The sequence below is a fragment of the Borostomias antarcticus genome (assembly GCF_949987555.1).
Source record: "Borostomias antarcticus genome assembly, chromosome: 6".
Classification (NCBI taxonomy): Eukaryota; Metazoa; Chordata; class Actinopteri; order Stomiiformes; family Stomiidae; genus Borostomias; species Borostomias antarcticus.
In genome coordinates, this window is record NC_140239.1 from 653877 (window position 1) to 673876 (window position 20000).

At 50.0% G+C, this 20000-nt stretch overlaps 2 protein-coding genes across 5 annotated transcripts in view; one reads left to right on the top strand and one right to left on the bottom strand.

Moving 5' to 3' along the window:
- sub1b (SUB1 regulator of transcription b) overlaps positions 1–1165 on the bottom strand; it is a 7124-nt gene extending 5959 nt beyond the window's left edge. The window contains exon 1 of one of the 2 annotated variants that reach the window (XM_084439526.1): positions 1061–1141. The gene's annotated coding sequence lies outside the window, so the exon portion shown is untranslated. Of the gene's footprint in view, positions 1–1060 lie in introns of both variants that reach the window. The other variant, XM_084439525.1, reaches the window with a different exon arrangement.
- Positions 1166–2110: 945 nt separating this feature from the next.
- zfr (zinc finger RNA binding protein) overlaps positions 2111–20000 on the top strand; it is a gene marked incomplete at its 5' end in the record, with an annotated part of 39104 nt that continues 21214 nt past the window's right edge. For 2 of the 3 annotated variants that reach the window (XR_014630494.1, XM_084439783.1), the window contains 8 exons: positions 2111–2147; positions 2295–2376; positions 14115–14391; positions 16383–16563; positions 16875–17087; positions 17542–17780; positions 18844–19047; positions 19717–20000. The exon at positions 19717–20000 is cut by the window's right edge and continues 14 nt beyond it. Coding sequence is in view for 2 of the 3 variants with exons in the window: in XM_084439783.1 (XP_084295909.1) it covers positions 2111–2147; positions 2295–2376; positions 14115–14391; positions 16383–16563; positions 16875–17087; positions 17542–17780; positions 18844–19047; positions 19717–20000 (1517 nt within the window). The remainder of the gene's footprint in view (positions 2148–2294; positions 2377–14114; positions 14392–16382; positions 16564–16874; positions 17088–17541; positions 17781–18843; positions 19048–19716) is intronic. The other variant, XM_084439784.1, reaches the window with a different exon arrangement.

Here is a 20000-nt window from a genome sequence, read left to right on the forward strand (position 1 = left end):
TAGCTCAGGGTTAGGGTTAGGTAGCTAGGTTAGGCTAGCTCAGGGTTAGGGTTAGGTAGCTAGGCTAACTAGGCTAGCTCAGGGTTAGGGTTAGGTAGCTAGGCTAGCTCAGGGTTAGGGTTAGGTAGCTAGGCTAGGCTAGCTCAGGGTTAGGGTTAGGTAGCTAGGCTAGGCTAGCTGAGGGTTAGGGTTAGGTAGCTAGGCTAGGCTAGCTAGGCTAGCTAAGGGTTAGGGTTAGGTAGCTAGGCTAGGCTAGCTAGGCTAGCTAAGGGTTAGGGTTAGGTAGCTAGGCTAGGCTAGCTAGGCTAGCTAAGGGTTAGGGTTAGGTAGCTAGGCTAGGCTAGCTAGGCTAGCTAAGGGTTAGGTAGCTAGGCTAGCTCAGGGTTAGGGTTAGGTAGCTAGGCTAGGCTAGCTGAGGGTTAGGGTCAGGTAGCTAGGCTAGCTAGGCTAGCTAAGGGTTAGGGTTAGGTAGCTAGGCTAGCTCAGGGTTAGGGTTAGGTAGCTAGGCTAGGCTAGCTGAGGGTTAGGTAGCTAGGCTAGGCTAGCTAGGCTAGCTAAGGGTTAGGGTTAGGTAGCTAGGCTAGGCTAGCTAAGGGTTAGGGTTAGGTATCTAGGCTAGGCTAGCTAGGCTAGCTGAGGGTTAGGGTTAGGTAGCTAGGCTAGTGAGGCTAGCTCAGGGTTAGGGTTAGGTAGCTAGGCTAGCTCAGGGTTAGGGTTAGGTAGCTAGGCTAGCTAAGGGTTAGGGTTAGGTAGCTAGGCTAGCTCAGGGTTAGGGTTAGGTAGCTGGGCTAGCTCAGGGTTAGGGTTAGGTAGCTAGGCTAGTGAGGCTAGCTCAGGGTTAGGGTTAGGTAGCTAGGCTAGCTAAGGGTTAGGGTTAGGTAGCTAGGCTAACTAGGCTAGCTCAGGGTTAGGGTTAGGTAGCTAGGCTAGCTAGGCTAGCTCAGGTAGCTCCTCCTGCGGGATGCCTGCAGCACATCCAGAGTACAGGCAGCCATCTTGGGATGCATTACTAGCAGAGCAACACATGTTGATATAATGTAATATACAGGAATATTCTTACCTGACTGGTGGTGTTGAGTGGTCCTGGTGTTGAGGGGATGGTGTGCAGGTGATGGTGGTCCGGTTCTGCAGGGCCTGACTAGACCAGGAACTGCTTTAAGCGTTGGGTGGTGTCTTCTGGGAAATGTAGTTTTCTGCCTGTGGTGTCGCAGCGTTTGGGAGGAATAAAATGGACACATGTGACGTGAATGTATATTAAATGTTTTTTGAGAGTTATATGGTGTATATAAAGTCATGGAGATGTGTGATTTAACGGATTGATTTGTTTATTATAGTGTTGCACTCAACGTGCCCAGCTCGCATCACTCGATATGTATTATTGCATTGTGTGTACAAGGAAGAACAAAACATATCATTAAACTACTACTAAACTCAAATATACATGGGGTTTTATCTCCTGTCCCATATATAATATAATATAATATAATATAATATAATATAATATAATATAATATAATATAATATAATATAATTAATATAATATAATATAATATAATATAATATAATATAATATAATATAATATAATATAATATAATATAATATATTTGGCCTACAATTGCATGGCCAGTTGTTGTCATTGTTATACATGTACACCCAATCAAACAGCTGTCATCAGCAAAAGGAAGTAAGGGGAGCAAAATTAAAAGGGCAAGGTAGCACTACCATTTAGAAACACTTCCACTATTTTACAGGATCTTGATTTTAAGTCATTTCCAAATAAGTCTAGGCCTAATTGAAGTTTAGCTGTTTTGGCAGCCTTGGTTTATTGGGGGAAACATTATTTGGCAGATGACGGAACACGAGAAGTTAGTGAACAGAGACAATGAAATAATCAATGTGTTATTGATTAAATTAGTTGTCAGATTAGATGTTTATCACAAATTGTTTGAAATGTAAGTTTGACCTTGAATATAACAATTAGAACTAGAACTACAATACCCATGAATGCATGCTGTACAGCGCATGTGCGTAAGCGTCATTTCCTGGTCCGACGGGCTCCTATAAATACGCAGGTTTGTGACTCGCAGTCCGTCAGAGAACAGGAACCCGATGATTCCCATATGCCCCGTGGTTTCCTTCACCTATGGTAAGGAATGGTTTAAAATACAATTTAATAAAAGGCGATTCCATATTTCAGAATGCATGCTTGTTCTGTGCGGTATTAGTAGGATGAGGGTTTGGGTGCTGGCCATAACCCTCGGTGTGTGTGTGTGTGTGTGTGTGTCCTCCGCAGTGCCCAGCCGGCTTGGTGAAGATGCCAAAATGGCTACCGGCAACTACTTTGGATTTACGCACGGTGCTGCGGCGCAGTACGGGTAAGAGAGCACGCATGGGTGGGAAGGGATTCTGGGGGAATAGTGCTCCCCTTCACCCCCGAGCCCAGGGTGTCCGGAAGGGTTCCTCATCAGGAGACCAGGGGCCATTGTTCAGCTCGATGGCTGGTTGGGGGAGGGGAGTGAGGAGGGGGTAGTACTACTGTACTGCTTCTACAGTCTCTCTGCTGCAGGGGCAGTCCAGTGGTAGGATGGGGAGCCTGCTACAGTCACATCCGGTGGATGTTTCTGCTCTTGTATTACAATTATGCCTGTTAAGCAATGTGCGTTGATCTTGTTTTCCTCAGCATCAGTCCCTCGATGGGCCATAGAATGACATTTTGTCGTTTTGACAGTGAGAAGGACATGTGTTGTGTTGTTGACATTGCCGGCCAAATCTGTCAGTTGTGCTTTGGAGACATTGTCTAGTTGAGCTAGTGTGCAATCGGCACAAATTGACATTCATAAGGCTAATGCTCATTTTTTGTGGGGTAATCAAAGCAGGACAGATCATGAACATGGTTAAATAGCCACTGTAATCTCCTCCTACCCCCTATGAGCAGCAAACTGATTGCAAACCATTTTTCAAGGACTCCCTGAATGTCACTGTGCTTCCCCCTATGAGGCATTCCTCTCAAACCAGAGGGCTGCCCCTACAATGCAATTTAGATGACGATTTTGCTGTAGGTCGATTTTCATTTATTTCATATTATGCACCAACCGGGTGCTTGGGTCCAGTAGTCTCAGACGAGGGAGCTGGTCTAGTGAGTAATTGGTATAATGCAGCAGAATGTTGCATGTGGCCTCCATCTGCAACAGCACTACGCTCTGTAATCTCTAATACTACTGCCTGCTCAGTGGAAACCTTGCATCCATGTTGGCAGATAAATATTAGTGTATCCACAATGTTCAAATTGACATTGTTATTACCTAGGCCTGTGCATATTTGTATTCAACCTTTATTTAATGAAGCAGAGTTGATTGACATGTTATCTGCAGAAACGGTCTCAGAGATAAAATAAAAAAAACACAGTAGGCCTTTTGTTTTACCATTATTGTTGTAGAGCTTACATTAAGTACAGCCAGCTGTTTACTCAAAACAACCAGTATTGACTGTTTAGTAGTTCACGGTGGGCATCTGAAACCTGGCGCTGTTAGAGGCTCTTATGTCATTTAAGGACCTCATTTGAAAACATTTTTAAAATGTAGTTTTCTTCTGATGAGGCTATGTGTGGAGGTTCTTGAAGTTGTTTTTGAAATGCATGGCAAGCACATTTCCTGCAGCTTAAAGCTCATTCATGGGAAGCCAGAGCTATTCTTCGTGGCATTAGCAGTCGGTGCACGGCCCTTTCTGCCCTGTCAGCTGGCTGGGGGTCGGACAAAACGCTCCCCGCACACCCCCTCGTTCACCAGAGGGACCCCAGTAAGACACACCCCCCCGTTCACCAGAGGGACCCCCAGTAAGACACACCCCCCCGTTCACCAGAGGGACCCCAGTAAGACACACCCCCTCGTTCACCAGAGGGACCCCCACTAAGACACACCCCCTCACTCACCAGAGGGACCCCCAGTAAGACACACCCCCTCGTTCACCAGAGGGACCCCCAGTAAGACACACCCCCTCGTTCACCAGGGGGACCCCCAGTAAGACACACCCCCTCGTTCACCAGAGGGACCCCCAGTAAGACACACCCCCTCGTTCACCAGAGGGACCCCCAGTAAGACACACCCCCTCGTTCACCAGAGGGACCCCCAGTAAGACACACCCCCTCGTTCACCAGAGGGACCCCCAGTAAGACACACCCCCTCGTTCACCAGAGGGACCCCCAGTAAGACAGGATATGATCAGGATCATTAAGAGTTGCTTTGAAAGGAATATGAACATATTAAACTGTGGGGTAAATACATTAAACTGTGGGGTAAATACATTAAACTGGGGGGTAAATACATTAAACTGTGGGGTAAATACATTAAACTGGGGGGTAAATACATTAAACTGGGGGGTAAATACATTAAACTGTGGGGTAAATACATTAAACTGGGGGGTAAATACATTAAACTGTGGGGTAAATACATTTTCCTTCTTAGCATTTGACAGTTGCAGTTTTTGTGTGTTTCTTTTCAGTGTCTGTAGGCTGGTCTCTCTTTCTCACAGGGTGGAGAGACTAGTAGAGAGACCTCAGTCCAGGCTGGTCTCTCACAGGGTGGAGAGACTAGAGGAGAGACCTCAGACCAGCTGGTCTCTGTTTCTCACAGGGTTTAGAGACTAGAGGAGAGACCTCAGACCAGCTGGTCTCTGTTTCTCACAGGGTTTAGAGACTAGTGGGGAGACCTCAGACCAGGCTGGTCTCTCACAGGGTGGAGAGACTAGAGGAGAGACCTCAGACCAGCTGGTCTCTGTTTCTCACAGGGTTTAGAGACTAGAGGAGAGACCTCAGACCAGCTGGTCTCTGTTTCTCACAGGGTTTAGAGACTAGAGGAGAGACCTCAGACCAGCTGGTCTCTGTTTCTCACAGGGTTTAGAGACTAGTGGGGAGACCTCAGACCAGGCTGGTCTCTCACAGGGTGGAGAGACTAGAGGAGAGACCTCAGACCAGCTGGTCTCTGTTTCTCACAGGGTTTAGAGACTAGTGGAGAGACCTCAGTCCAGGCTGGTCTCTCTCAGGGTTTAGAGACTAGTGGAGAGACCTCAGTCCAGGCTGGTCTCTCTCAGGGTTTTGAGACTAGTGGAGAGACCTCAGACCAGCTGGTCTCTGTTTCTCTCAGGGTTTACAGACTAGAGGAGAGACCTCAGACCAGGCTGGTCTCTCTGTGTTTCTAGTAGAGAGGCCTCAGACCCTCTAGAGAGAGCTTGCTCCCCCGGAAGAAACGGTTTTATATTTTAAAGTTAAATGTATCAATCCTGTGCAGTTTGAGAACAGAATTGGGAGGTTTATGAATCTATGAAGATCTAGGATCTCTTGTAAACAATGTTGTTCTCTAGTGAACGATTGAATCATAAACTCATTGGTTGTATAGATATGAATGGTAATGAATGGTAATGACACTCAGAACGGTCACGCCCACAACATCATGGTGAAGGAGAGGGAGTTGAACACAGTTCACAAACAGTCAAAGCACAATCAGCTACTTAAGCATTGATTGAAGACAACACTGACCAACGTACGTAAAGAGAAATTATCCTCTTTATCTGCTCAATATTGTTGTAGGCTGTAAAACTGATGCTTTTAGCCAAAATAGACCTATTTTGACCAAAAACCTTTTTTGGGGTGGAACCAAACTAGGATTTGATTAGGGCTGGGTATCGATTCCAATTTCAAGAATCAATTCGATTCCGATTCACAAGCTTCAGAATCGATTATCTCGATTCAATATCGATTCGGTTAGTGTTATTAAAACCTGTTTGTTTTTTTTAGCTGCAACCTTAATTACATGACTGCCAAGTTATGCAACACATCAATACTAGGGCTGGGTATCGATACTGATTTCCAAAAATGAATGAATTAATGAATCATTGAATGAATTAATGAACTATTCATTCATTCATTAAATAAAAGATCGATTTTGGGATTCATGAATCGATTCTGAATCATTTGATTCAGAATTGATTCAGAATCGATGACTCAATTTTTTAAACCCAGCCCTAGACTTGATGGGTGATCCCAGGGCATCATTTCTTCTTGGAAAGTCGTTAGTGGAGTGGATTCTAATGTCTGGACCCACTGACAAGATGGGCAAGACAGAGATGGTTGAAATGCAAAAAGCCCTTTACAAGTGAAGGGGGCATGTTTCAGGTGAAGGGGGCGTGTTTCAGGTGAAGGGGGCGTGTTTCAGGTGAAGGGGGTGTGTTTCAGGTGAAGGGGGCATGTTTCAGGTGAAGGGGGCATGTTTCAGGTGAAGGGGGCGTGTTTCAGGTGAAGGGGGCGTGTTTCAGGTGAAGGGGGCGTGTTTCAGGTGAAGGGGGCGTGTTTCAGGTGTGTTTCAGGTGAAGGGGGCGTGTTTCAGGTGAAGGGGGCGTGTTTCAAGTGAAGGGGGCGTGTTTCAGGTGAAGGGGGCGTGTTTCAGGTGAAGGGGGCGTGTTTCAGTTGAAGGGGGCGTGTTTCAGGTGAAGGGGGCGTGTTTCAGGTGAAGGGGGCGTGTTTAATCCCATTTGCATTTCGCATGAGGGGATCAGAAGAACTAGAAAAGCTATGATGGGCTAGAAAAGTTATCTTGCACCGTTTATCTCTACAACCCCACAACCCAGTTTATAACTTGCAATACGATTAGTATAGGTCTATTCATCTAAGAAGCATTTTCGCTATTCATAATTATCAGAAGAGATATCTTGTCTCTCACTCTCTCTGAGCAGTTATTGATTGATTTTTTTGCGCAACATGGATCAGGTATTGTGCAACAAGACCACATGTGCGCCAAGCAGAGACCCTGAGAGACTGAATGAGACAGTCTTGAGAGACTGGGAATGAGACAGTCTGATCTGATCTGGGCTTGAGACCCTGAGAGACTGGGAATGAGACAGTCTGATCTGATCTGGGAATGACGATCTGATCTGGGCTTGAGACCCTGAGAGACTGGGAATGAGACGGTCTGATCTGATCTGGGCTTGAGACCCTGAGAGACTGGGAATGAGACGGTCTGATCTGATCTGGGCTTTTTCTGCGAGGGAGGAAGGTGGTTCAGACCAGTATCTCAGTGGGAGAAGTGGTTCAGACCAGTATCTCAGTGGGAGAAGTGGTTCAGACCAGTATCTCAGTGGGAGAAGTGGTTCAGACCAGTATCTCAGAGGGAGAAGTGGTTCAGAGACCAGTATCTCAGTGGGAGAAGTGGTTCAGAGACCAGTATCTCAGTGGGAGAAGTGGTTCAGACCAGTATCTCAGTGGGAGAAGTGGTTCAGACCAGTATCTCAGTGGGAGAAGTGGTTCAGACCAGTATCTCAGTGGGAGAAGTGGTTCAGAGACCAGTATCTCAGTGGGAGAAGTGGTTCAGACCAGTATCTCAGTGGGAGAAGTGGTTCAGACCAGTATCGCAGTGGAAGAAGTGGTTCAGACCAGTATCTCAGTGGGAGAAGTGGTTCAGAGACCAGTATCTCAGTAGGAGAAGTGGTTCAGAGACCAGTATCTCAGTGGGAGAAGTGGTTCAGAGACCAGTATCTCAGTATCTCAGTGGGAGAAGTGGTTCAGACCAGTATCTCAGTGGAAGAAGTGGTTCAGAGACCAGTATGGCTCCAGCTCATCTTGAGTTGACCACAGTCCTTTTCCCCAAAGAAACACCTGGAGGCCTATTGTTTATTTTGATGTAAAACTGCAAATAAAAATACATTATTCTGTGTGTTCTATGTTTGAATAAAATTTGGCTTCAAAACGACATCTGCGGTCTTAATAGTAGCATAATTTAACATAAGGTAACTAGGTCAGCCACTAAAGTGTGCTCACATTAACATGTGTGCAAATACACCCCTCTGTTTGTGAAAGACTAACAATGGGAACATGCATATGACTGAACTCCCAGAGCAGCCTGTTCACGCTTTGGGTCATCACCCACCCTCCAGGTACAACCGATATAGTGTGACAATGACTATACACTTGAGCACTCTGTGAGGGGACCCCAACCCTCGAGACCGCCAAACCCTAACCCCAACCCTCGAGACCGCCAAACCCTAACCCCAACCCTTGAGACCGCCAAACCCTAACCCCAACCCTCGAGACCGCCAAACCCTAACCCCAACCCTCGAGACCGCCAAACCATAACCCTAACCCTCGAGACCGCCAAACCCTAACCCTCGAGACCGCCAAACCCTAATCCTAACCCTCGAGACCGCCAAACCCTAACCCTCGAGACCGCCAAACCCTAACCCTCGAGACCGCCAAACCCTAACCCTAACCCTCGAGACCGCCTACATAGAGGGGTTTTCTGGTGGTCCTCCCCCTCTGTCCTCTCCTACCAGTCACTGCCATTTTACAAGCCTAAATAATAGATTAGCAATTAATTTTCGGAATATTGGCACTGTACTTTCAGGGTTAAAAGTAGACAGTTGAAAGAAGTAGAAGTCAGTAGACGGTAGAATTGGGGACAGTTGCAGGACACAGGAAAAAGTCTGGAACTGCAACTGCATATAAAAGGCTGCGCTGCTCTAACATCTAAATGTTATTTACACAGAGAGACGAGAAGACGGCAGTAGAGTGAGTGAGAGGAGGCAGGGCTATGAGAGAGGGGAGGCAGGGCTATGAGAGGGGGCAGGGCTATGAGAGAGGGGAGAGAGGGGAGGCAGGGCTATGAGAGAGGGGAGGCAGGGCTATGAGAGAGGGGAGGCAGGGCTATGAGAGAGGGGAGGCAGGGCTATGAGAGAGGGGAGAGAGGGGAGAGAGGAGGCAGGGCTATGAGAGAGGGGAGAGAGGAGCCAGGGCTATGAGAGAGAGGAGGCAGGGCTATGAGAGAGGGGAGAGGGGAGGCAGGGCTATGAGAGAGGGGAGAGGGGAGGCAGGGCTATGAGAGAGAGGAGGCAGGGCGAGGGGAGAGGGGAGGCAGGGCTATAGCTGAATCCCAAATCGCGCACTTAGGCGAAAGTGCAGAGCACTCGCGGCCTTGTGGCCTTACATGCGCGTTCCCGCTAAGTCCACGAGGGCTCAGGGTAGTTCCCAAACGGAATTGCTAGGTCCACAAGTGCGCCACGCCGCCATTTTGCGCACTGTAACCGCACTTACCGAAAGTCCGCAATTTCACGGACTTAGGAGCAGAAAATACCCACAGCCCACCGCGTCTCATGTGACACAGTGCTTGAGTGCATCCGAGTCATGATCCGAATGCATCACACATAAATGATGACATTTGCAGATAACACAACATTTATCTTGAAATCCACATGCGGCAAACATATCCCACCCAACCTAATTTTTTAATTGTTAATAAATTAAAACAGACGTCAATCGGTCAATTTGCAGAGCTGAAGGGAGCGTCAGAGCAGCCTCTGCGTCGGAGGAACGCGGCAGCCAATGAAAACGAAGTGGGAGGGGCATTGAGCGAAACTGGAAGTGCTGTCCCATTTAATTCACGGCCCTGCACCCTCTGGCCCTTCCAGCTGACGTCAATTAAGTGCTCAGGCCTCAGGCCACAAGTGCGAGGGGCCGCAAGTGCGGTTTGCGCACTCAGATTGGGATTCAGCTTCTGAGAGAGGGGAGAGAGGAGGCAGGGCTATGAGAGAGGGGAGAGAGGAGGCAGGGCTATGAGAGAGGGGAGAGAGGAGGCAGGGCTATGAGAGAGGGGAGGCAGGGCTATGAGAGAGGGGAGAGAGGGGAGGCAGGGCTATGAGAGAGGGAGAGGGGAGGCAGGGCTATGAGAGGGGAGGCAGGGCTATGAGAGAGGGGAGAGAGGGGAGGCAGGGCTATGAGAGAGGGGAGGCAGGGCTATGAGAGAGGGGAGAGAGGAGGCAGGGCTATGAGAGAGGGGAGGCAGGGCTATGAGAGAGGGGAGAGAGGGGAGGCAGGGCTATGAGAGAGGGAGAGAGAGGGGGGAGGCAGGGCTATGAGAGAGGGGAGAGAGGAGGCAGGGCTATGAGAGAGGGGAGGCAGGGCTATGAGAGAGGGGAGAGAGGGGAGGCAGGGCTATGAGAGGGGAGGCAGGGCTATGAGAGAGAGGAGGCAGGGCTATGAGAGAGGGGAGGCAGGGCTATGAGAGAGGGGAGAGAGGGGAGGCAGGGCTATGAGAGAGGGGAGAGAGAGGAGGCAGGGCTATGAATTTTATGAATTTTGAATTTTATTAGCAAAAGAGGGTTGGCCTCTAAAGGATGATGCACTACACAACATGGGCTGGCCTCTAAAGGATGATGCACTACACAACATGGGCTGGCCTCTAAAGGATGATGCACTACACAACATGGGCTGGCCTCTAAAGGATGATGCACTACACAACATGGGCTGGCCTCTAAAGGATGATGCACTACACAACATGGGCTTTTGGGCTAATCTGAGGTCTAAGGTTTTAGAAAACATAGTTTTTTTGTGGGAAGGTAAGTGCTAAGTTTGCAGAGGAAGGCCTGAGAGGAAGGCCTGGGTGAGGAAGGCCTGGGTGAGGAAGGCCTGGGTGAGGAAGACCTGGGTGAGGAAGGCCTGGGTGTTTTCAGAGGAAGGCCTGGGTGAGGAAGGCCTGGGTGAGGAAGGCCTGGGTGAGGAAGGCCTGGGTGAGGAAGGCCTGGGTGAGGAAGGCCTGAGAGGAAGGCCTGGGTGAGGAAGACCTGAGAGGAAGGCCTGGGTGAGGAAGGCCTGGGTGAGGAAGGCCTGAGAGGAAGGCCTGGGTGTTTTCAGGATGTCTGTCCTCGTCTACAGTTGGCTTATCAAATCAGCGACCATGAGAGCTCTTTTGCTCTGCCGCACATCAATGTTTTTTCCTGAGTAGACTGTCTCTGCTCCCCTCTGTCACCTTTACTGCCTCCACCTCTCCCTTTCTCTCTCTCTCTCTCTCCCTCCCTCCTTTCCTATGTTCCCCCCTCGTTCACCCCTCCACCCCCTCTCCCTTTCATAACACCTGGACTTGTCTTTGATGTGTTGCCTTCCTGTCTCTCTGTGAATTGTGTTTTTGATTTTGGGCCCACCGAATGATTCAATAGATTTCCTCCTCAAGGACTCTTTTGTCTCCCCCACACAAGTCCATACTCCTTGAGTTGTCAAACAGGATCATCTAGTGCGTAATGTTCTTTGAATAGAACCCTGGAACCCCCTCCTCCATCTCTGGTTGTTGCTCAAGTTAATCTGCCGATTTATGAGGTTTTCCTGTTTCTGTCCTTGGGCTTCCACTCAGGCGGCCGATCTCCAATGCTCTGAAATAATCTACCGATTAAATCTTTGATTATCGGTTCCTGTACGTACTCAGCCAAGCTTGGCCTAGTGGCCATCTCTGAAAGCCTGATCTAGCCTGGTCTAGTGGTCATCTCTGAAAGCCTGGCCTAGTGGCCATCTCTATAAGCCTGGCCTAGTGGCCATCTCTGAAAGCCTGATCTAGTGGCCATCTCTGAAAGCCTGGTCTAGTGGCCATCTCTGAAAGCCTGGCCTAGCCTGGTCTAGTGGCCATCTCTGAAAGCCTGATCTAGTGGCCGTCTGTTCTGACTTTCGGCAGGACCGACCCAAGTAATTCTATTCGTTCGGTACGTTGGTATTCAAAGCTCAATTCGGTAACTTTTTTTTTTTTTAAATTTATTGTCCCAACACTCCAAACTGATACCGTCATCGTAACGTTACACTGAGTGACTCGCGAAAGCACAACTGAAAGAAGCGGATTTCATGCTTGTATTTCCTCCCTCACAGCAAGACTGTTTCACTGTCTCGAGCAGAGGGTGTGTGTGTGTGTGTGTGTGTGTGTGTGTGTGTGTGTGTGTGTGTGTGTGTGTGTGTGTGTGTGTGTGTGTGTGTGTGTGTGTGTGTGTGTGTGTGTGTGTGTGTGTGTGTGTGTGTGTGTGTGTGTGTGTGTGTGTGGCTTGTTATGCTGTACTAGGATGCAGTAGTAGTGGGTTAGGGTTATGCTGGACTAGGATGCAGTAGTAGTGGGTTAGGGTTATGCTGGACTAGGATGCAGTAGTAGTGGGTTAGGGTTATGCTGTACTAGGATGCAGTAGTAGTGGGTTAGGGTTATGCTGGACTAGGATGCAGTAGTAGTGGGTTAGGGTTATGCTGGACTAGGATGCTGTAGTAGTGGGTTAGGGTTAGGGTTATGCTGGACTAGGCTAGGTAGCAAACAGACAGGTTTTTTGAGCCCATGGAGTTTTTGATTGATTTTGTTTGGCTACTATCAGCCTCTAGTTTATCGTAGTACAACATATATTTTTATAAAACAGAATTGGAAGTGGTTATCACTACAATGAACAGTAGATTATCATACCATTTCATTGCATGTCCACTTGAGGTTCATAATCACTGATATTTTAATTCACTGTGTACTTACGAATAAATTGCTTTTTAGAATAAAATACATTTTAGACCTAACAAAAAATATGCCGGGCCTATAAGCCTATAGATGAATGTAAACCTAGAAAAGTCCACTTCCACATTCACCTGCTGCTGACGACATGCACCATGGGTAGGGGACATGGGTAGGGGACATGGGTAGGGGACATGGGTAAAGGACATCATGGGTAGGGGACAGGGGTAGGGGACAGGGGTAGGGGACAGGGGTAGGGGACAGGGGTAGGGGACAGGGGTAGGGGACAGGGGTAGGGGACAGGGGTAGGGGACATGGGTAGGGGACATGTTTACAGGGTTTTCCTTGTATCTTAATAACACTCTTTGTTTACTAAGCCATGATTGTTTGCTTTTTCCTGTTCCAAAAGCAAATATTGTAATGTGATTTTGAGGGAGAATTTCCTCCCTTAGAAGGCATGCCTGGGGAGAGGAACTGTTCTATCATGACTGTGTGAATGGTGAGTTGCTGAGCTGTCTGTATGACGTAGTGAACTATGAGGCTCATGAACTCTCATCTCTGTTTTCCACTGCAACTCAAGAGATGATTCTGAACTCTCCTTTCTGCTCCTCCCACCAGGAGGAGGAGTTTCTAGCTGGTCAAACGCTCTGCACACTTTTTAATGTACTTCCTCAGTTGTTGGTGTTTTTAAAAGTAATTTTATGAGTCCTAGTCTAATGGGTGTATGTTTTTATGTTGTTTGTGGGCCCCTAAACTAAGACGGTGTTGTATCATTATGTGATAGACGAAGGTTCTTTGAATTGAATGTGTATTGAAACAACATGATGCCTCTGGTGAGGCCCGTGCCAGAACCCAGCTGTATGGGTACTGACCCAGCTGTATGGGTACTGACCCAGCTGTATGGGTACTGACCCAGCTGTATGGGTTCTGACCCAGCTGTATGGGTACTGACCCAGCTGTATGGGTGCTGACCCACGTCTCAGTTCTGTCCTGTGGAAGCTCATAGCAGCCTGACTGCTGGATGGTATAGATGTGATCCATCTGGCCCCTTCACGTCAGCCAGGAGACTGAGCAGCTGGAGGAAAGGGTCAGCTGGAGGAAAGGGTCACACTAGATGCATTTCAATCTTCTAAAGTGGTGTCCTTTCCTTGTAATGATGAGGGATAGCCTGGGGCTCGGCCTGTCGGCCTGGTACAGATCCAGGGAGGGAGGGAGAGAGAGAGAGGGAGGGAGGGAGGGAGGGAGGGAGGGAGAGGGGAAAAGACACAATTCAACATGGTGGAGAGATTGTCAGAGCCCAAATGTCAGCACTCCCGATATGTTCAGCCTCCTACCATTCTCCCTAGTGCACTTAACTCACATCCCAGCCTCCTACCATTCTCCCTAGTGCACTTAACTCACATCCCAACCTCCTACCATTCTCCCTAGTGCACTTAACTCACATCCCAGCCTCCTACCATTCTCCCTAGTGCACTTAACTCACATCCCAACCTCCTACCATTCTCCCTAGTGCACTTAACTCACATCCCAGCCTCCTACCATTCTCCCTAGTGCACTTAACTCACATCCCAACCTCCTACCATTCTCCCTAGTGCACTTAACTCGCATCCCAGCATGGATGTTAAAGCATTATATTGGCATACTTATAATCGGCCTGCCATATTCTTGACACCAATCCAGTGCTTTTGAATGCGATTCTTTTGAGGTCCATCTGACTCCTGCCTCATCTCTCTTCTCTCCCCAGTCAGCAGCCTGCCGGCGGGGTAGCCTACACGCACCCCACCACGGTGGCCAGCTAGGTCCATCTGACCCCTGCCTCATCTCTCTTCTCTCCCCAGTCAGCAGCCTGCCGGCGGGGTAGCCTACACCCACCCCACCACGGTGGCCAGCTACACTGTGCACCAGGCGCCTGTGGCTGCGCACACCGTGGCCGCCGCCTACGCACCGTCCGCTGCTACAGTTGCCGTAGCCAGGCAGGCGCCCGTCGCCGTGGCCGCCACCGCCGCCGCGTACGGAGGGTACCAGCCGGCCCACGCCGCCGCGGACTACGGCTACGCCCAGCGCCAGCCCGACGTCCCCCCTCCGCCCCCGCCCGTCACCACCCAGAACTACCAGGTAACGTACGCAGGGATTGAGAGGAAGGGGAGTGGGGTTGACTTGGCTAGCAGAGGCCATGTTGTAACCACAGACATCCTGTATGATGATGAGCATGACCTATGGTCGATGGAAACGGATTCAAACAAACATATTCAACATTATTCTACACAAACTAAAAATCCTTTGATTTTTTGACCAGAGAAAAATCGCCTTGACACTCACACAAAGTTGAAATGGAGTTTTGTAACCGTCACTAGGGCCTGTGTATTTCATGAGTTGTTTTTGAGAAATGTTCCCTCATTTTATTCTTTAGTGTCATAATTGATTTAAGAAGTTGTTTTTATTCCCTTGCAAGATATATTGGAAGAAGGTGTTGGACCTCTGCTTCTTTCCTCCCTCTGGCCCCCAGATGCTGCTTTTACCACAAAACGCTTGAATGACGCAATACTGTTCAGCTTCTGGTAGAGCAGCCCTAGCTTACTGTAGTCACTCCAAAGGGACGGACGTTCAATTCAGTAAATCTTTATTGTCCCCGGAGTGCAATTCAAGTGCAGCATAAATACATAAACTACATAAATCCACACAAAAAACACACAACGCTCCACATAATACTGGTCTATCCCTTAAAGGGGGTAGTGTGCTATTTTTGACATTAAGCCCTATTTTTGATATGTAACTTCAATCTGAAACAGACCATTTCATTGATTGCTCAAATATTGAGCTAGATCGAGATTTTCCTCCGACTGAAATTTCTTTACAATGGAAGTGGACAGGGCATGTTAATACGCACTGAAAAACTCAAGAAAAACTCTCAGGAAGCTCGTTGTGTAATCTTACCGGTCTCAGTATGCTGCACAGTGAAATGTATCTCAATCCGTAGTGTTTGTGCTTGGTGAGGCCTGGATATAAGCACTGCTCCAGCCTCGCGTTCAAGGATAGGACGGAAATCTCCATCTAGTTCAATATTTCAGTGATCAAGGAAATTATGGTCTCTGTTTCAGATTGAAGTTAGACATATAAATGGGGCTTAATGTCCAAAATGGCACATCCCCTTTAAAGGTGGCCTGTAGTAAGTGTTGAATGGCAGCAGTTGCCCTGGGTATGAAGGAGCTCTCAGGCTCTGGAGCTTCCTAGCCGAGGGACGCTGTGCCTCCACCCAGACAGGACAAGATGGAGGACGCTGTACCTCCACCCAGACAGGACAAGATGGAGGACGCTGTACCTCCACCCAGACAGGACAAGATGGAGGACGCTGTACCTCCACCCAGACAGGACAAGATGGAGGACGCTGTACCTCCACCCAGACAGGACAAGATGGAGGACGCTGTACCTCCACCCAGACAGGACAAGATGGAGGACGCTGTGCCTCCACCCAGACAGGACAAGATGGAGGACGCTGTACCTCCACCCAGACAGGACAAGATGGAGGACGCTGTACCTCCACCCAGACAGGACAAGATGGAGGACGCTGTACCTCCACCCAGACAGGACAAGATGGAGGACGCTGTACCTCCACCCAGACAGGACAAGATGGAGGACTTGCACTTGCAGTCTTATTCAAAAGCACAAATTTGACCATCAAGATTGCTTTAGTTAAATATATTTGCACTGATGGAGCCGAAAGGCAAAATGACACGATCATAACTTATTTTTTATCACGATTACCCAAATCTCTCAAGTGACTGAGTAGGGGACAGTTGCTCCATCCAACAGTGATGGAAAAATAGAATGATATAAAAGAAATGTCTATGCATAATTATCTTCCATGATTTTCATATTATTGAGCAACACTTCCCAAACTGATGGAGACCTGTGTCTTTTCTGTTGATGCAGTCAATCCCTGTTTGCCGACGACAGACTGCTCCGTTGACTCAGCGGTTGATTGGCTGTGTTGTCCGCTGACTCGCGGTTGATTGGCTGTGTTGTTGTCCGTTAACTCAGCGGTTGATTGGCTGTGTTGTTGTTGTTTTCCTACCCGGTGTTGACTGTTGTGTCCTGCTGGTCCCCAGCTCCAGGACTCCTACTCGTACGTGCGCTCCACAGCTCCGGCTGTAGCTTATGACAGTAAGCAATACTACCAGCAGCCCACAGCCACCGCGGCTGCTGCCGCACAAGCACAGCCCGCTGAGTCCTACTATCAGACAGGTACGCTTACCCCCTGGGACTCCACATGGAAGAAAAGCCTCCAAGGTCAATACATCTTTTTTTATTTCCTCATTCCTCTCTCTCCTCTCTTGTCTGTTCAGCTAAATGTGCCTTAGCATTATTGCTTCGGTGTTTGTCATTGGTTTATCCATATCTGTAATTGCATGCTTTTAGATGACTCATGAATCATTAGTGTCGTCCAGTTTTAGAAATTCTGATGTTGTGTTGTACAAGTCTAATTGCAAGTCTAACATCATTGCTCAACTGTGTTTTACTCCACTCAGTATTGGATATAACTGAGCGTGAACTCTTGACCAATCTCCACGCTCCGTCTGCCTTGTCTCCTCCTCCTGCAGCCCCCAAGCCGGGGTACACCCAGGGGGTCACGGCCTACACCCAGACCCAGCAGACCAGGCAGGTCACGGCCATCAAGCCGGCCGCTCCCAGCCCCGCCACCTCCACCTTCTCCATCTACCCCGTCTCCTCCACCGTTCAGCCCGCCGCCCCCTCCGTGGTCCCCTCCTACTCCCAGAGCCCCACCTACAGCACCAACGCCGTCACCTACTCTGGTAAGCTCCGCCTCCTACTCCCAGAGCCCCACCTACTCTGGTAAGCTCCGCCTCCTACTTCCAGAGCCCCACCTACAGCACCAACGCCGTTACCTACTCTGGTAACTGCTGATCTACTGGCTCTCTCTCTCACTCCCTCTCTACCTCTCTCTCTCTCTCACTCCCTCTCTACCTCTCTCTCTCTCACTCCCTCTCTACCTCTCTCTCTCTCACTCCCTCTCTACCTCTCTCTCTCTCTCTACCTCTCTACCTCTCTCCTTCTCTCTCTCTACCTCTCTCTCTCTCTCTCTCTCTCTCTCTCTCTCTACAACACTGGTAATCACTGTTCTCTCTTTCTCTCTCTCTCTCTGGTAATCATTGTTCTTTCTGTCTCTCTCCCTGTCTCTCTTCTCTCTCTGATCACTGTCTCTCTCCCTCTCTCTCTCTCTCTCTCTCTCTCTCTCCTCCTCCTCAGGGACGTCGTACTCTGGCTACGAGGCGGCGGTTTACTCGGCCGCCTCCTCCTACTACCAGCAGCAGCAGCAGCAGCAGAAGCAGGCGGCGGCGGCCGTGGCGGCCACGGCAGCGTGGACGGGCAGCACCTTCACCAAGAAGCCCCCCTTCCAGAGCAAGCAGCTGAAGCCCAAGCAGCCGCCCAAGCCCCCCCAGATCCACTACTGCGACGTGTGCAAGATCAGCTGCGCCGGCCCCCAGGTGAGCGCCGCTGACACCCTTCCTCGTACGGCGGGGCCTCAGGCCACAATCTGGATCTGATTTTCCTCAGTGTTATGGACGATTCGCCACTTGAATCAATTTACATGGACTGGAGAGAACATGATTCAAAACTAGTTTTCTTCATAAGACTGACCTGAGTACAGGGTAGTGTCCCGGTGGATGGAAGCTTCGATTCGATTAATTGGATTCAATTTTGGTATTCAAATGTCAAAGGTCAAGGTCACCGTGACATCACAAAAGGCACTTTTGAACGCTAACGCTTGCTAGCTAAGGCTAATCCTAATGATGATGATGATGATGCTAGCTAGCTAGCTAACGCTAATTCTAACACTAATGCTACCTTTAGCTAGCTAGCGTTAGCATTAGAGTTAGCATTAGCTAGCTAGGGTTAGGTTAGGTTAGCAGTTAGTCAGGGTTAGGGTTAGTTAGGTTAACTGCAACTTGCATTGTCTGGCGGAGGCATTTAGCCGCTATGCGGTTTTTCTAGTTTTCAAATGACAGTAGCCTCTCCGACAGCCAATCAGCACCGTGTCCTGAACAAGCGTCACAGCAAGACTGACAACTGTGCTTATAGATACGCACCAATCACCCTCCTCCATCTCTCCTCCCCTCCCTCCTCCACCTCTCTCCTCCCCCCCCTCCTCCATCTCTCCCCTCCCCTCCCTCCTCCACCTCTCCCCTCCCCCCCCTCCTCCATCTCTCCCCTCCCCTCCCTCCTCCACCTCTCCTCCCCTCCCTCCTCCACCTCTCTCCTCCCCCCCCTCCTCCATCTCTCCCCTCCCCTCCCTCCTCCACCTCACTCCTCCCCTCCCTCCTCCACCTCTCTCTCCCCCCCCCTCCTCCATCTCTCCCCTCCCCTCCCTCCTCCACCTCTCTCCCCCCCCCTCCTCCATCTCTCCCCTCCCCTCCCTCCTCCACCTCTCTCCTCCCCCCCCTCCTCCATCTCTCCCCTCCCCTCCCTCCTCCACCTCTCCCCCCCCCCCCCTCCTCCATCTCTCCCCTCCCCTCCCTCCTCCACCTCTCTCCTCCTCTCCTCCCCCAGACGTATAAGGAGCACCTGGAGGGCCAGAAGCACAAGAAGAAGGAGGCGGCCCTGAAGGTGTCCCAGAGCAGCAGCAGCGCCGGCGCGGGGGGCGGGGCTTCGGCCCGGGGTTCCCAGAACCAGCTACGCTGCGAGCTGTGTGACGTGTCCTGCACCGGCGCCGACGCCTACGCCGCACACATCCGCGGGGCCAAGCACCAGAAGGTAGGCGGGGCCAGGAGGTGGACGGGGCCAGACGGTAGGCGGGGCCAGGAGGTGGGTGTGGCCCAGCGCCACCGTATGCTTAAAGGGCAATGCTCATTTTTGACAACCTGGACCTTATTTACGACATATTATAAGAAGTTTGACTCACCGAGATCACTTTGGTGTAGTTCGGAGGCCTGTAGAAGAAATTTAAAATCCAGCGCGAGCCAGTATATCCATGTAATGACGGCGATCGGGGCACCGAGAATGCAGTTTCTCAAAATCTATTTTCGGCCGCTAAACGGTTGTTTTCATCAATCAGATTGGATGAATCGACAGTTGAGATTCCTCAACGCGAGCCATTGTTGTGGTTTTCAAATACGGGGTCTTTAGCCTCTGTAATATGATCTTTACACGCCTTTCCCCACTTGCTCCAGCACGCATGCGCACAGGCCAGCGCGCAGACTGGCTATTCTCCGGCTCACATTCTCTGCGCTACGATCGTTGTTGGTGCCGAGAATATTGTCGTCGTCATTCGTCAGCAACAATCCGATCGTAGCACAGAGAATGTGAGATGTCTCTTCATGAGGGCAGAACGGTGGCAGAAGGAACCACGGGTCTGAAAGCACGACGGACGGGGAACCGTCTTTATTCAGGTGAGCAGGTTCTGATCTGTCTCTGTCTCTACAGGTAGTGAAGCTCCACACCAAGCTGGGCAAGCCCATCCCCTCCACCGAGCCCAGCGTGGTGACCCAGACCCCCAGCTCCACCACCGCCGCCCCCAGCAAGGCCCCCGGCGCCACCACCTCCTCCTCCTCCTCCCTCCCCTCCGCCTCCTCCTCCTCGGCCTCCTCCTACCTGAAGCCCGTCAGCCTGGTCAGCTCCGGGGGCGCGGGGTTGGGCAAGAGTCCGGCCGCCGGCGCCGTCTCCTCCGCCAACGCCACCGCAGCGCTCAAGAAGGTCAACACCCCCAA